The 16,000-nt window shown below is 42.0% G+C and overlaps 2 protein-coding genes across 4 annotated transcripts in view; both read left to right on the top strand.

Annotated features, from left to right (window-relative positions):
• LOC118113339 (B-cell receptor CD22) overlaps nt 1-16,000 on the top strand; it is a 1,629,935-nt gene that overhangs the window by 1,495,976 nt on the left and 117,959 nt on the right. The window lies entirely within an intron of this gene.
• On the top strand, nt 1,343-4,296 carry LOC118113392. 3 transcript variants are annotated; one of them, XM_035163091.1, is made up of 7 exons: nt 1,343-1,633; nt 2,348-2,450; nt 2,784-2,924; nt 3,170-3,339; nt 3,481-3,617; nt 3,788-3,881; nt 4,014-4,296. In XM_035163091.1, exons 2-7 carry the CDS (start codon nt 2,354-2,356, stop codon nt 4,164-4,166), a joined length of 792 nt encoding a protein of 263 aa, XP_035018982.1. In that variant the 5' UTR covers nt 1,343-1,633; nt 2,348-2,353; the 3' UTR covers nt 4,167-4,296. The 3 variants fall into 3 exon arrangements, with proteins under 3 accessions (XP_035018982.1, XP_035018984.1, XP_035018983.1); XM_035163093.1 differs by lacking the exon at nt 1,343-1,633 and adding an exon at nt 1,724-1,805; XM_035163092.2 differs by lacking the exon at nt 1,343-1,633 and adding an exon at nt 1,954-2,134.

The raw sequence follows: 16,000 nt of genomic DNA, 5'->3' as shown, positions 1-16,000 counted from the left end.
GTGTATTGTTACGACACAATACCCAGGAAGCGCAATCGAGTCGCTCAAGCATGACGTTTCTGACTTAGAGGAACTATAACAAGCCGCAAGTGTTTTTCCCCAGGATTTTGGGTTGGTAGACATGCCAGATACCCACATTAACCTGTAGAAGCACTAACAAAGTGGAATTTGCATGCTATTTCCCTTTAACTTAACTAGCTGGTTTGAAACTGACGCCCTCGTCGTGTTTAAGCTCAAAGAGTAAATGACAAAATATGAATCAATAAACTTTTTAGAGACATCTCTCAAGCTTGCAAGCTTCATATTTGCCAAATATCATCAGTGCAGAGACAGAAGCATGCTCTCATACACACAGACATCTCATCTCTCTCATTCTCTCAAACACCCACCAACAAACTCATCACCACAGCAGCTCACATCCACATAAGTCAGTAAACATCCCTCACTGAATCACTCAGGCATCCGCTTCCTGTTTGCCCCCACCCCAGAAGCTTAAGCCCCATGTAATCGTTCAACACCACTTCACTTCCTCTCCTCTGTCCCTCCACCCTGCCGTCCCCCCTCTGCTGGGAACTGTTGACTCATGGTTGACTAAATCAACAGTTTCAGGTTAGAGGCATCCATCTGGACCGTGGTCCCCACAGAGGCCTGCTGGTCATTTACCTCTTTACCGGAACAAACCCCTGCCATGACAGTCAACGCACTCTGACACATGAGATAACAAGCTGAGCTGCTTGTCACTGGAAAACAAGCACTTTGACACCGCCGCACAGTCGGTGGCGCAAAAACTGGTGTGAAAAAGCGAATGAACAGCTTGTGCTTGTGCCAGAACGGGTTTGTCACAAGTTCCGCCTTCAAGACCCGAGGGTTTTGGGGGAAGCAGATGTCCTTCCCTGCTCACTTCTCAGAAAACTTTCTTTGGCCTGCAGACCCGTGTGACCTTCATTTCTTTTGACGGAAATAAAAGAACCGCAGGAAATTTGTTCGCGTGCAGGCCACTGGCTGTATATGCACAGGAGTTCTCAAAATCTCCATCTGTCATCTTGTCTTGAATCTCAGTGCAGGCATTCACACCTTTCAAGTCCACAGCTAAAGAGCTTAATGATTTACTCCTCAAATCAGGAGTAGGAACAAGAGCTGACATGTTCAAGACAAATCTCATCTTCTTGTGCACAGTCAACCCATATCAAAGCCCCTTCTTACTGTAAGCTATCACTTCCTTCAGGCACAGCCGATTACCGTCAGTCAAAGCCGTACAACTACTGAGTTCATGAACCATTTGTTCTTAGCACGGTGGCAGCAGAGTAAGATGATACACAGCAAAATCAAAAGTGTTATATTTTCAGTGTTAGACTTGGGAGTTTAAATATTGAGTCATTTCAACTCTCATTAGGTGTAATTCAACTACAAGGTAGTTATTCCTCAAATCGAGTTGGTGTTGAAAGAGGGAGTCAAATGTCAGATTCTCAAATCAACTCTACAGTGTTGATTTCACTACATAGCCAGTGTTACTCTCTCTCTTTAAGTCTATCTCTGGCTCTTTTGGGTGTGGCACTGACTGTGACGGTTACCTTAATCGAAGCGGGAAACCAGCGAGATCATCACTTTCTAACTTGGAGGATTAGCGTTATGCGTAAGTAACATGTCAATTTTATTTAATTTTCGACCCAGGAGCCTAGTGCTTGTATTTATTTCTGAAGGTCGCTAAATGCTAAATTATCTAGCTGGTACTATACAACTGCTGTTAGCTGGCAGCAGGTGTGCTGTTTGGGTAACCTAACTAACTGCTGCTAACTAACCAGCAGGTAAGCTGTCACTTAACCAGCTCACCCTCAACTCATTTAATGCACTATGTCTACATTAGCCGCTTTTATAGTTTTCTGTAAGTGCTTGTATCCTTAGCAGCACATGTTGGTTTGTTAGCTGCTAGCGTTAGCCGCTAGCATTAGCCGCATGCGCTAGTATAATGAGCTGCACGTGTTGGTATTGTTAGCTGCTATCGTTAACCGCAGGTGCTTGTACACTGCTATAGTCAGTTAGTTACAGGTCCTTGTATCAGACTTGTCTATTGTGGCAGCTTTGTAGCTGCACTTCTGTTGTTAGCTGGGTGTTCATAGCTGCTTGCTGTATTTAGGTAAGTAAATGTGTATTTTAAGGCGCTAATTTTACTGTATGGAAATAATACACATTGCTAGTTTGTGGGATGGCAGCACTCATTTTCAAAAGTTGAATTAACTGAAAGACTGTAATGCTAAAATGTAAATCACACTAAGTGCCATAATGATAATTTTCTCTAGCACCAGACCTGTTATAAAGTTTTATAAATATGTTCTGTTCCTCTTCATAGGACATCATGTTGGTTAAGGTGAGATATGGTGAAAGTCAGAAGTATGTTAAAGTGGCTGAGACTGAAGAAGGCTATGACGACTTCAATACATTTCTTCAGAAAGGTTTGGATTACCTTTTTTACATAGCCCTGATTGTTTGAGTATGCTGATCATAACTAATTAAGTTTCACTTACCATGTTGGTCAATTTTAATTGTGTCACACAAGCAATTGTGGCACCTGGGAAACTTTAGTGGCTAAGATTACTTGCAAATTATTATTTTGTTTATTTTTTATTACTTTTGGTCCCCCTTCACCATTATATATCTGGTTAGTATTATTTAAAAATACTTTGTCCCTTTTTTAAATGGGGGAAATATTTATCTGTATGTGTCTGTTTTTTGTTCTATGTAAAAGTGTTTTTCTTAATTTTTCTTTGATTAATATTCTCTCTCAGTCTTAGAAAAGTTAGGTCTACCACTACAGACTGAGCTGCACTTGACAGATGAATCAGGGACAGAGGTGGATGCGGACGTGTTTGATGAGCTTTTACAAGCAGGGAACCTTACAATCATGGTGTCCACAGAACAGTCTACAGGTAAGACTTGTGGATCCACCACCAGAAGTACTGTAATGCTAACAAGGTTTATTAAGACCTTTTGTAGTTGGGAGGCAATCCTGTAACACCTTTTGGAGGGCTGAAAGTATGTGTATATTCTCTTCTCAGTGAAGATTACCCAAAATAGGTTGTAAGGGGGCCTTGAGCTCCTGAACAGTAATTATTTTATTTGACTGCTTATGTATATTCATATACAGTATGAATTTCATTTATCTGTCTTACAGTTGTGCTTCAAGATCTATCGTACACTTCATTTGAGTCACACATGTCAGACACCTCATCTGTGTCAGATGCTTCAACCTCAGCGGTGTCAGTTTCATCAGATGCAACAATAATTCCTGAGAGAGACAGTGGAGCAAAAAGAAGCCACAGTGATCGTGAATCAGCCAGAGAGGTACACAGACCTACATTTTTGTAATGAATCAAACGTGTTATTAATCCTCAAACACAAATATATTCTGCAGATGATCTATGATTTTGTTGCAGGAAAGCCTAACATGATGACTTCCTTTTGTGATTCATCTATATCTTTTAGATGGTCAGAGATGTTCTACAGTCCAAGCCAGGGGGAGAAAAAATCTTGCACGAGTATGACAAAAGCAAGACATTGATGGATGGTGCACGACGACAGATGGTAAACCTACTGGTGGCTGACATGATGGAAGTTCATGGGTAAGGACTGAATGTTCCCTTTGGTGCCAATCATGTTTTCACAAATACTGTTATTAATGTCCATTTTGAAAACAGTTGCTAAATTGCTAAAAGCAATTGATTACTGTTCTCCTAAAGCAATAAGGCATACTTTTAAAGCTTGGGAAAATAATATTTTCTATTTTTTAAAGGAGGATCCCGCCAACCTATGTGCGAACAAAATATGCTCTTGGCATCATCACTCTGTTTCCCTGTCTCAGAGATCCATACTCAAAAAATGGATATGTAAGTTAAGTTTATAAATGTGTGGCCTATATTAGAATTTATGGAATGTATATGTGTGTTTGTTGTACAATTGCCCTGTAGTGCTGTGGCCTCTGTGTTCTCAGTTTAGCTTTTTTTTTTTCCATTTTTTAGGAGCACTACTATGACGCAGAGAGTGGATCTGGCTACTTGGCCTGGAGGATAAAGACAGTGCAGCGCAGCACTGCTGTTCAGTCCCGGAGATGCTCCACCAGCGCTACCTATCAAGATGGTCCAAAGAGCAAGAGGGATTTTCTCCTGACTTGAAAAAACATACATAGTGCCACATTGCCATATTGTGTGAACTTTGCTTTTGATGACTGTTAGGAAAAGATGTAAAGCCAATGCTGTGTTATGTGGTGTGCTTACACAAATACAGTTTCATGTTAACTGCAAACGTCTTTGAATTGCTGAGTCTTTCTTTCTTTCTTGTATATAGTTATAGTTTTTAAAGGAATAATATCACACAGAGTGTGTAAATGGGATTAGGGATTATAAATCGACTCCCTACAGTGTTTTTAAAATATGAATCAACTCTATAAAGAGTTAAATATTGAGTTACATTTTACATCCTCAATAGTGTTAATATGACTTTAACTCTATTTAGTGTTATAAAAATGACACTTGTGGTGTTAACTTTTGACACTGCACAATAGTGTTGCTTAAATTTTACACTGGCCAGTGTTGTCCGGTGTTAAATTTCAACTATAGAGAGAGTTGCTGGAACTCTGTAAGAGTGTTAATTCTTTAACACTTTCAAAAGTGTAGTTTTAACACCCTACAGGTTGGACCTATATAAACACTTTGAAAGTGTTGTATTTGACTCTATAGGAGTTGAATTAACACTGCTGATTTTGCTGTGTATATTTATGAGGATATCAAATGTGGAGACCCACCTTCAAGGCTCGAGTTTGAACCTGGGTGGTTTATGAAACGTCCAAATTGCAGGATAAAGCTGCGGGGGTTCAAATCTGTGCAGACGCAGCACGAACACAAACCCACCTTGACCATCTCCGCTGAATGCTTTCCACAGACATTGTTGCTTGACAGAAACTTCCCCTCGAGGACACAGACAAAATCGACTGCAAAATTCAGGGAATGCGGAGGAGTGAACCTGCACAGAAAGCGTGTGTTTATGATCGCATGGCGTGCACATGCATTAGTGCGTGTGCCCTGCATTGCATTTGTCAGCTCCCCCATGACAGGGGAATGCAAAAACATGACTCCCTCGAAGTGGAAACCATCTGCCTCACTTGTAATCAGCTTTTGCAGTGTCAGGGTGTTTACATTGAGGCTGCATGCTTGGAAGAGAAAAAGAAAACGGGCAAGACTTCATAAATCAGTTTCCTGTTCAAGTCCCCAGAGTTTATGCAGCGACTGGATAGTGTGATGCTTATCACTGGTGAAATGAGCAACCTGCAATCTGGGGGGAAAGCTGAATGCTTTGCTGCACAATTAACAGATATTCTCAGAGCTGTTGAGCCCTCCAGATGTTGGAGTTAGAAAATTAGTTCAAGATAGTTCAGATGTTTAACTGTCAGCCTTTTAACTGGACTGCATTTGTGAAGAGAACTAATTGGCCTTCACAAGGTTTCCGTCTCGCTTTGCTGAGGCTCACTCACAAGTATATCTCATTTTTTGCTCCACTGGGTGAAACATAATAAACGCCTCCGTCGAGAGAATGAAATTCCAGGGCTGCAGCTGTGGTGTCTGACCACAGTGCAGCCAAGACAAGACTGCGTGATCCCCCCCCCCCCAGACAGTTAACCTCTCTCATATCACGCACTCCCCTGACATCGCTCAGAGAGCAAACCTCTGCTGGAGTCAATCGGAGCCAGCGGCGTCATTAAACTGTAACACGAGGAGGTGGTCGGGGTATTAACAGGAAATTAAACATGCCTCCAGTGTGTAAGTTTAATGAATGCTCATTAGACATTCCTCTTTATGGATTCCAAAGCAAACATTTCAACCTCTGATTTCTATGATGTCAATTAGATATAAAGATCTACTTAATACAGTATGTGAGGATCCATCCATCCATTGTCTTCCACTTGACCGAGCTCGGGTCACAGAGGTTGCCAGATAAAAATAGAGTATTCCAGACATCCTTCTTCCTGGGGGATCCCATGGCGCCCCCTGATCAGATTTGCCGTCTCTGCAGCGAGCTCTGGGTGTACCCCAGGGTCTTCTCCTGGTTGGATATGTCCAGTAAACATCAACATTAGATGACCAAACCACCTCAACTATCACCTTTCGACCATTTGTTCTGATCAGTGGTTCTACTCCATGCTCACTCCGAATGTCCGAACTCCATAGCCTATCTCCAAGGCTGAGCCCGGCCACCCAGCAGAGAAAAACAATTATTCTCATTCTTTCAGTCACTATCCAGAGCTGGTGACCACAGGTGAGAGTCAGAATGTCGATTACAAGCTTTGCCTTCATGGCTCAGCACCTTCTTTACCACCACGGTCTGGTACGATTCCCGCATTACTGCTGATGCCGCATCAACCCGCCCATCTTCCCCAGGGTCATGTTGGGATACTTGGAGAAGAAACTCACCCACAACCTGGACAAAGCAATCCACTATTTTCCAGGGGAGAACCATGGCCTTGGAGGTGCTGACTCTCACATACACAAGCTTAAATCAATGTGCTGTTCTTGGTCAACAGCAAATGTGTATTTGCAGCATTCGTTGCACACGGTGACTCACCATTGCCTCATTTTCCTCGTTCAGAAATAGACCCGACGGAGCTGTTTGGTTGTAAAGTTCAGTACAGAGGGTAACGTTCGGCCTGGAGGGTCAGTGAGGCCTGACGAGCATTACAGAGCGCTCGACTGCTGAGAGTTCAGCCCAGGACAGAGGCCAGAGGAGAAAATAAATTCTTACAAGCTCTCCAAGTATTCACGGGAAGCAAAGGGGCAGTTTGTGTGTGTGTTCATGCGTGCGTGAGGGTGAGAGAAATGATGCATGCAAGTGTGTAGTGGGAACAATAAACACAGCTTGAAGCCCTGAACTCCAGACCACAGGTTGTTATGCCCCTGTTAATACATATCAGAGCATAAACATGGCTGACACCTTGTCAAAGTTGTAAAAAAGTCCAGTGGCTTGTCAGCATTTCATTTCTCTCTGTGAGTATAAACACGTGGAACGAGGGAATTAAGCAGATCAAATACGGTATTCGCACTAAACGGACAAAGCTACACAGTCAGCAACAAACTACTCAGGAGCTTTGAGGTGTAGTTGGTTCCTCGCACACTCACACTCTGAGTTATAACTTTTCTCTTCACTCTGTAACTGAGCCTCAAACTCTCCGCCTGGACTTTTCCACAGTCTGAAGCCCTCCTGCTGCTCCTGCTCCAGGAGTTTGGAAAAAGTTTCTTAACCTGCTGCTGAGTGTGTTGACGATGGAGGAGCAGGAGCCTGATGAATAACTGTCAGGAGCTCTCAACCTCTCAGAGCCCCATGTTACAGCACAGGGATTCATTTACAGCAAGAACGCTGAGGCAAAAAAATGCAATCTGGGCTTTGGTGCAAAGTGTTTCCACAGATGAAACTGAAGTTTACTGTTGTGGTCGAAATGGGAGTCGAGGTTTCATTACGACTTCGTGCAGAGGCACATTTCTGTGTCTCAGTGTTTTACTTCTGCCTTCTAATTCCTCACTAACTAGGATGGCACACAGTCAAGCGCCTGCACCTCCGCCAAGACCCAGCAGGATCTGGATTTGGGCCAGATTTCACACACTCATAAATATCAGTCCCCTGAACACACCTGATTATTTTTCATTAAGATGCATGAATTATTCTCTGAGAAATCAAGGAAAATGTGGAAAAACCAAAAATCTCACAATGTTAAAGAAAGTGAAAAAGAACTCCTGGATGAGTCCCCTGATCCAGATCTGCAACCTGACCTTTACCACTTCCTTCCACCAAGTTTCGTTATGATCCTTCCAGTAGTTTGTATGTAATCTTGCTAATTATCAAACGAACAAACAAATGCAGATGAAAACGTAAACTCATTAAGGTAATGTATAAAAGAAATGCAATGTGTTGGATGAAAAAAAAGAATAAAATGAGCATAAAAAAGCCAGATAAAACTGATTAAATGAGAAAAACTGAAATCACAGTGCAGACAGAAGAACATGTTTATCTCAAAGAACTGAGCTGGAACAGACTTGGAGTTTTCCGAGTGTTTGTTCCATGTGGTGAAAAGAAGCTGAAATCTGCTCCATCAGGTTTAGTTTTCACTCCGGGAATAGAACCTAAACCTGTGTCTGATCATGTGAGGGGTCTGGACGGCTCATAGAGGAGCAGATCAGATATTAGAACCAAAGTTACTATTTAAAATACATTCTGTAAAACGCAGGAAACCAGTGGAGAGTCGGAGTGGAATGTTACTACAGTAGTTTGATCTCTAACCGCTGTCTGATCGACATTTTAAAGATCTATAAAGACACCATTACAGTATTTGTATCCTTATCTAAAGTATTCAGGAGGTGATTGTACACAGATTCTGTACTTGTCTTTAATCGTAACTGTCTCTTGTGTTAAAGCTTCGTCCATGAAATCCCTGTGGTTTTTCTTTGGCTCAATTTCTTTTTCTTACTTTAACTTTCTGGCACATTCAGTAAGTGATTCGTTCAGTGCTCTTACTCACTGACTTATTAGGACACTAACCACGTGGTGATATCAAATCAATAATAATAAATTAAAAGTGATTATATTAAGGGTCCACATCAAACTCACAAAAAAGTGCCACGGAGAGGTTAAAGTTCCCAGAGCTCTAACGCCTCTTTTTGTATTTTGAGCTCAATTAACACAGGAAGAGATGTTATCTGTGTAATACTCTGGCTTCTGAGACTGTTCCTTTATCCATGTTATTTCAGCGCACTTCACACAGGGCCCTCTGCGTCACCTCCAGAGAAAATAAAATGATACAGCCACGCTGCCGCATTTTTAAAATACGTTCATTTTCTCGGGGGAAATGATAGCCTGTCAGGAATCTCAGCCGCCGCTGGCTGTAAAGAGAGAGTGTGCAAAGAGGCAGAGCCCGTTTAAAAAAAAGAGAAAAGGCTTGAAAAGAGCAGGTCTTAATTTTCTAAATCTAAACACAGCCAAAGTACACACCCTGTGTGCAGTAACTCATGCTGTCTCTGCTGTTTCTCGCAGAATGGTAACAAACTTCAGAGACACTGAGATTCTGATGAATAATACGTAGCTTGATGCGTGTAAGGGAAGTATTAGCACAACTGTGATAACACTGTAGTAATTATAACATGAAGATAAACGGCTGTTGGGAAATCTGGACAGAAAACACTGGATTTTATAACAGCTTCGCATTCAGCAGCTGCTTCATAAATAACGTCGCTGTATCTCCGTGATGGAGTCCAGACTGATCCCTGACAAACCAAACCTCCACAATGACTGACAGCAACCACAGGAGCGTTCAGGTAGCCGTGCACCTCCAAACATGGACATAATCTGCACTGAGGACAGACCTCTGGAGACTCAGCTCCTGTTTTCTATATCCTGCTGCTTCACACAGAAAAGTGCAAAGCAGAGCAGCAGCTCGGGATGTGGGACGAATCCCAAACCAAACCCCTGAGGAATTCACATCTGGGCCAGCATGTAGCCGGGGTTTGGTCCAGACTCGTCTCTTCCCCCGTGGGGGCCTGGCACCACTTGGGAAATCCGGTTTTGTAGTCAGCGGCACTCCACCCACACCTCATTGGGGTTTGAAGGCCACCGCAAGAATTACATCCCATATGAGTGTTTGTCACCCAGTGTCTACTTTAAGGACCGCCGCGCGCCCACCGCTCAGTGAGCGAGCGAGAATAGACCTGAGCAGCCAGTGGAGCGTTACCCTGAGAGGACGGTAATGACTAGCCCCGGCTCCATTTGGCTTTCTGTGGGAAGAGTGACGGCTCAGAGAGAAACAGAAACTGTATGAAACTAAAGTATGATGTTACTGCTGTAGCTGGGTTGCTGCTTCCTGTTGTTGAATGTCTCTTGGTTTCTTTTGCTGAATCAGCGAGGTCAAAGAATGTGTGGTGCAGATGTTCCAGATGAATAAAAAAAATCTACATGAATACAAAGGATTAAAATAATGGCTCTAAATCACAAATTGGCCAAGGCTTGAATTCGGGATCATAAAGGAAATTTGTACGATATAATTTGATTTTATCGCTAACAAACCTCATGAATGAAAACAGATAATAAACACGTGGGTCTGTCGAAGGGAGAAAGTTGATTAAACTCATATTAAAACTTTTGATGGCTACTACTGGCATAAAACTTCTCATCCTGATTCACAACTCACACAAACCTCAACACACAGATATGATTTTCGGATTCAGAGTCACTCACACCTTCAGGAGACGTCCTTAACTTCAACGTCCCAGATGAACGCACGTCCTCAACTCTTCTTAGGAACCATACAAACAGAAGAGCTTTTCTTCAGGGTCACAGTGACCCAGTGACAGTTGTCTGTACTGACATGGATACTCAGACAACACCATAGTTTTTTATTTAGATTGTTCTAGTACATACTAAAATGAAAAAAAAGGGCTTGAGCTGCAGCCCACAGTTTACTACATGACCCCATGTCAACTACTTCCTGTACAAGCCACTTCCTGTTTACATCCCCCAAAGCATGATGGGAGCCGTAGTTCCAAATCTTAAAGCATGATTATGAAAAAGGTGTGTAACCATAGACTGTTTATAAAGAGTGTGAAACGGGTAAAAAAAACAATACATTTATTTAAATTCACAGGTACAGACATGGGAGAAAACTAACATGTTTCATATTTCAACAGTCAGTCCTGTTTTAAGGTGTAAATATAGAGACATTTTATGCCATATGGTGTAATTTGTTTATTTATGAAAGGCTGAGGTGAAATCATGAAAACCCTCCTCCCACAAACACTAAGTGGAGGAGACAGTCTCTCTCTCTCCCGCTCACTCTACTCATCTTCCTCATCCTGTGCTTTGAAGTGCGTCTTAGTGACGGACTTGCGGAGATTAAAGCCGAACTCTGAAGTTTGACTCCTTGATTGGAGGAAATATTTACAGCACACAAAGAGAAAAGAGTCATGTCTCAACCACCCACACATCAGAGCTCGCTTTTGAAGGGGCAGTGAGAGGAAATCCAAAGGCTGTTCGCCGCCAGCAGATACACAACGAAGAGGTGGGAGGAAGTCGCGAAGAAGAGGAGGAGGAGGATGTGAGAGTCAGAATTTATTCCACATTTTGGTAAATCTGGTATCTTTACTGGCACAGTGATGAGCACAGAGACTTTCCTCAGCACTGGTGGGCCTAACGTTCCTCCACCGTCTCATATGTCAAGTGAAATTAAATGATTCAGCTGCTGAACGCCCACACGACTGATGCCAAAACTCATTGTTTTATGTGCTGTCACGCTATAATTATCTATAGTTTAGTGTGAAGTGCAGTAACAGGACGAGGCCCCGGGTATTTCAAAGTGCTGAATCTCTTCAGACTTCACAGTGAGCGGGAGTGAAAAGAGCTGCTGCACTGCAAAAAATGAAAAGGTTTGGAAAACCGAACATTTCAAGTCAACTTACTGCACGAGATTTTTTAATTTTGAGGCCAAGAAAGAGAAATCACCTACAGTTGTGCCATCAATTATTCTTAGTTCTGAACATTTCTCTTTCATTCTTATAAAAACTTTATATTTTTTATTTTAAATACATAGAATTACTGTGTCACAGCTCACCAGGGTCTAGGTGATTGAAGCAACATTTAATCAGTTGATTTCATATGTAGATGTGACATTTGTAACTCACCATTAACAGCTATGTTTTTGCCACTTTTCTAGACCACAGCACAAGTTGCATTCACCCATTCACACTATTCTTTGTCCAAACCAACCGAGCTCAACTCAAACCCGACATTCAGTGTTTACAAACCCAACTTGAACCAGATGTTTTCCGTGGTTGCAGGAACAAGCAGTGTAAAAATCAAGTAAATAGCCCCGCCAATGTAACCGAACCCGACCTGAGCCTGTAGATCATTTCAAACATTTTTGTCCGAACCTGACCTGTCAGAACCCAACGGGCTTGGGTTAGGTGTCCTCACTCTAATTAACACACACACACTCATACAGTGCTTTTTCTATCACTTTTTCTTTTGCTGCAGCCATCAGCTTTAATGTCTTCACAGAGGACTCATCAGCACTGGAGGAGTCTGTTATGGAATCACCAACCTTCTGGTTAGGGGACGACCCACTCTTCCACCTGAGCCACAGCTGATCGGTCTTCCAGAAAACCCCTGCAGAATTGCACTGGAGACCCCGTTTTTAACTTGCCGGGCCTCCAGTCTGGTCAAAACCCTGCATTAAGTTCTGAGGGCAACTTTACAAATGATACTTTGAAAAAGTCATTTGAAGTTGAAGTTTTCAAAGCTTTTAAATATTCTATGTTCACTTTATTTAAAAATCTTAACAAGCAGAGCAATTTCAAGTTTTCATTTTTACAGTGTACACACTGAAGGTGCTGAAAGCTGTGGATTGAAGTCAAATTACAAACCCGAAGGCAGAAGCAGGGTTTTGTTGTTGGCAGGATGTCGCCCCTCAGAGAAGCGTCTTGTGAGAAAAGCTCCTGACATGATACAACATTTAACAATATATTCTATCATGTGGATAAAACATGAACAGAAACTTATCAGCAGGGAGGGGAAAATAAAATAAAAATAAAAATAAATAGCAGATGTAAAACAAACCCCTTTTGATTTAAAATAGGGAAAATGCTGGTTTTGAATGTCTTCCAAAGGATTTAATGCTCAGCGGTAAATTATTTCTCTCGTCTCTGTCAGCTGGGATCGGCTTCAGCCCTCCTGATCCTCCAAGGATAAGCTGCGCAGACTGTGGATGGACGGTTTGGAAATTGTTTCAGAAACTTTATCTTCCCAAAATAGTCATCATGTCGACTCAAAGCAGATGCAGGAAAGTGTATCTGCATGTCTGAGAGAGGAAGTGGTGTGAGGTGGGGACAGACAGACAGACAGACAGACAGACAGACAGACGGACAGACAGACGGACAGACGGACAGAGGACGGACGGACAGACAGACAGACAGACGGACAGACAGACAGACAGACAGACGGACAGACGGACAGACAGACGGACGGACAGACGGACGGAGACAAGACGACGCTTCCTAACAGCTCAGTTGGGATTGTTCACAGTCACATCCTGCAAAGTCTTCTTTCTTTGGAAGGCATGTGCAAAGTTAATGGACAAATATGGTGAACATATGGCTTGATGCTGTTTCCCTTTACAAACATGTCCCACAGGCCTGGATCTGACTCTGTCATGCGTCAACATTTGGAATTTCAATAAAACCAATAAACAAATAAATAAACAACTGTTTCTTCATTCATTCCATCTCAGATCAGATCTGTTTTTCTTGCCTGATTTCACATTGACTGAGTCTTGTGTCTGAAACACATCAGCCTGTAGGTCACAAAGAAAAAGGATCCCAGCTCACTAAATGCTAATTTTAGATTTTCTTCACACCCTCCACCTGCGAAGGTCACTGAGATTATATTTCATCATGTTGTGCAGGGTTCAGGAAAGTTTCCTCTAGAAGTTCAAGCACATTTTGAAAACCAATCTGTATCCCATCTACTAACATAGAGGAGGAGGGATTTAAGACACTTTCCAGACACGTTGGCTTCAGGGTTGAGGAGCTGTCATGTCGTCCTTATTTATGTGATCACAACATTCAGGAGTGAAGCCTCTCAGGTTGAAGGCAGGACCAATGCAACGGTAAAACATGTGTTTCTCAGACTTTTAGTTAACTTTAATTTACTTAATTAATTTTCTCAAATTCATGAACATTTAATAAGAAATAAGGTCTTTTCTCTCAGAGAGGTTGTTTGACTGAATCGTCCAAATCCTCTTATACCCAATGGATGGAACATTTCTCATGTTTTTACCATTAATGTTTCTAGTAAGATTAAGAATAAATTATAGACGCATGAGTTTTGTTTATTTTTTATGATTGATTCTCTGTTTATTTTCCGGCTACTATGAAGAAAAATATCTGACTACAGTAGCTCCTCCACAAACACACAGTATTCATGCGTCCGAACAAGGCCTGTTAAACATCTCTCCAGCATCAGTACACACACACACACACACACACACACACACACACACACACACACACACACACACACACACACACACACACACACACACACACACACACACACACACACACGCCTCCTTGTTCACCTTGTGGCAGGGTGTTCTCGTGGTGCTGACAGGGCAGACAAGGGCTCCCATTGACGGGGTCGCCCTCCTCCCCGTGGCGCCAGATGTTCAGAGTTAGCGGGCAGTTTGAAAATGACACACTCGTTCCTCGTTTTGGATTTCCCGCTGAGGAGGTGAGGAAAGGTAGAAGAGGAGAGAGAGGAGGGAATTCAGTCAGACACTTTGCTCAGTATGAGCTGGAAGACGACTTAAAGGATGGAACAAATGACCAAGTAGCAGAAAAGCTTTAATTTCTTAGTCCTTAATACCCCCCCCCATAAAGGTTATGACCTGGATCTGTATGAAAGTTTAGTAATAATAGGTTCTGGTGAACACTCATACCTGCACAGTATCAGATCGGTGGGTGTTGATGACCAAAACTGAGAATGGTTCACTTCGAGAAAACTGTGACAGGATACGTGAGAGAAAAAGAATAATACTAAAATAAGTTGCGGCCGTATGATTCCACCAACAAGTCGAGTTGCACTTAACGTCCATATTCAAACTGTAGGATTTATGTAATGACGACTTTAAAGGGAAGCATTGAAAGCTTTGAAGATTAGTGTCGTCAAATCAGCATCTGACCAAATGTTAAATATGGTGCTCGCTCGTTGTTACATATTTATTTTATCTTTAGAGTTTTGTTGACTGTATTCATTAGATTACAATTTTCAAAAGTTGCTTATTGACGTTGCTTGTTTTTCACTTTAAAGTTTGACACATTTTTATTATTTTACATACATACGTACCAAGAGAAATTGCTTGTTCATGGTTCAAAAAAAGAAAAGATCTGTACTACATGTGGTCAGTTCCGTGAGTGTATTTCTGTATTTCTGTATTTCTGTGTTGGGCACACATGTGAACGGTGCCACAACAAAGTGCCTCATCTGGCACCAGATTTACAGCCACATCTAAAGTCCCTGTCTGTTGCTGAGCGAGGCTGTTTTCTCTTTAATGTGACTCGTGGTTCTGTCACCTTGTTTTGTTTTAGTGTCTGAAAATGTACGCGTCATGTTAAGATCAGACCATGAGCTGTGATTTCAAAGTCACACAGTGTTCATACCTGGAAGCTTAACTCGATTTAAATGTCCTAACTGCTCAGTGTGCGGCTGATGGAACTTTTTAACCACGTTTGACGTTCAGATCTGTTTTATCATGTTTTAACAACACTCAAATATGAGGAGGGAGACTGAAACTAAGCAACTTAAAATAAGTGAAGAAAAAACCTTTCGCAGATGTTGTCCCTCCTCATGTGGGACCGTGCACTTCTGTTTTGAGGCCTGTTTCGCTCGCCAGCAAAAACAAACTTGTGCAAATCATAAAGCTGCTAATCTCATCTTCTCCTCTGCTTTATGGGTCTTAAAGGGTTATCAACTGGAAATACTAAAATACTGTAAATAGGATATAATACCTACTGGATATTAGTTTTACCATCGTCTTGAATCAAAGTTTTTCACGACTCCCAAATCTTTTCTATCGAATCCCCGTTGGGCCAAAAGTGAAACCTGCACTCAAGAAATACCTCAAGCTACAGCTTCCATGTACATTCATGCTCCTCAGAGGATGAACCATTTCTACTTTGAGCACTAATGTTCCTCTCGCACTATTTTCAGGCTAAAATGTCAACTTCACACAAAAGATATCAGACATAGAGAATTAACCCTTCTGATTCTCATGATTTTAATTAAAGGATCAATTTAACACTCTTGGTAAACTATTAACACAGTCTGAGTGCGACCCCTGAGGAAACTCAAGCAACACTATGCAACTTTTTTAACCTTAAAGTAGCAGCTTTGATTTGATTTGGATGTGACACTGATTGTGAAC

The sequence above is a fragment of the Hippoglossus stenolepis genome, chromosome 8 (genome assembly GCF_022539355.2).
Source record: "Hippoglossus stenolepis isolate QCI-W04-F060 chromosome 8, HSTE1.2, whole genome shotgun sequence".
Classification (NCBI taxonomy): Eukaryota; Metazoa; Chordata; class Actinopteri; order Pleuronectiformes; family Pleuronectidae; genus Hippoglossus; species Hippoglossus stenolepis.
Note: the sequence above shows the minus strand (reverse complement) of the source record. Positions and strands in the feature narration are given on the sequence as shown.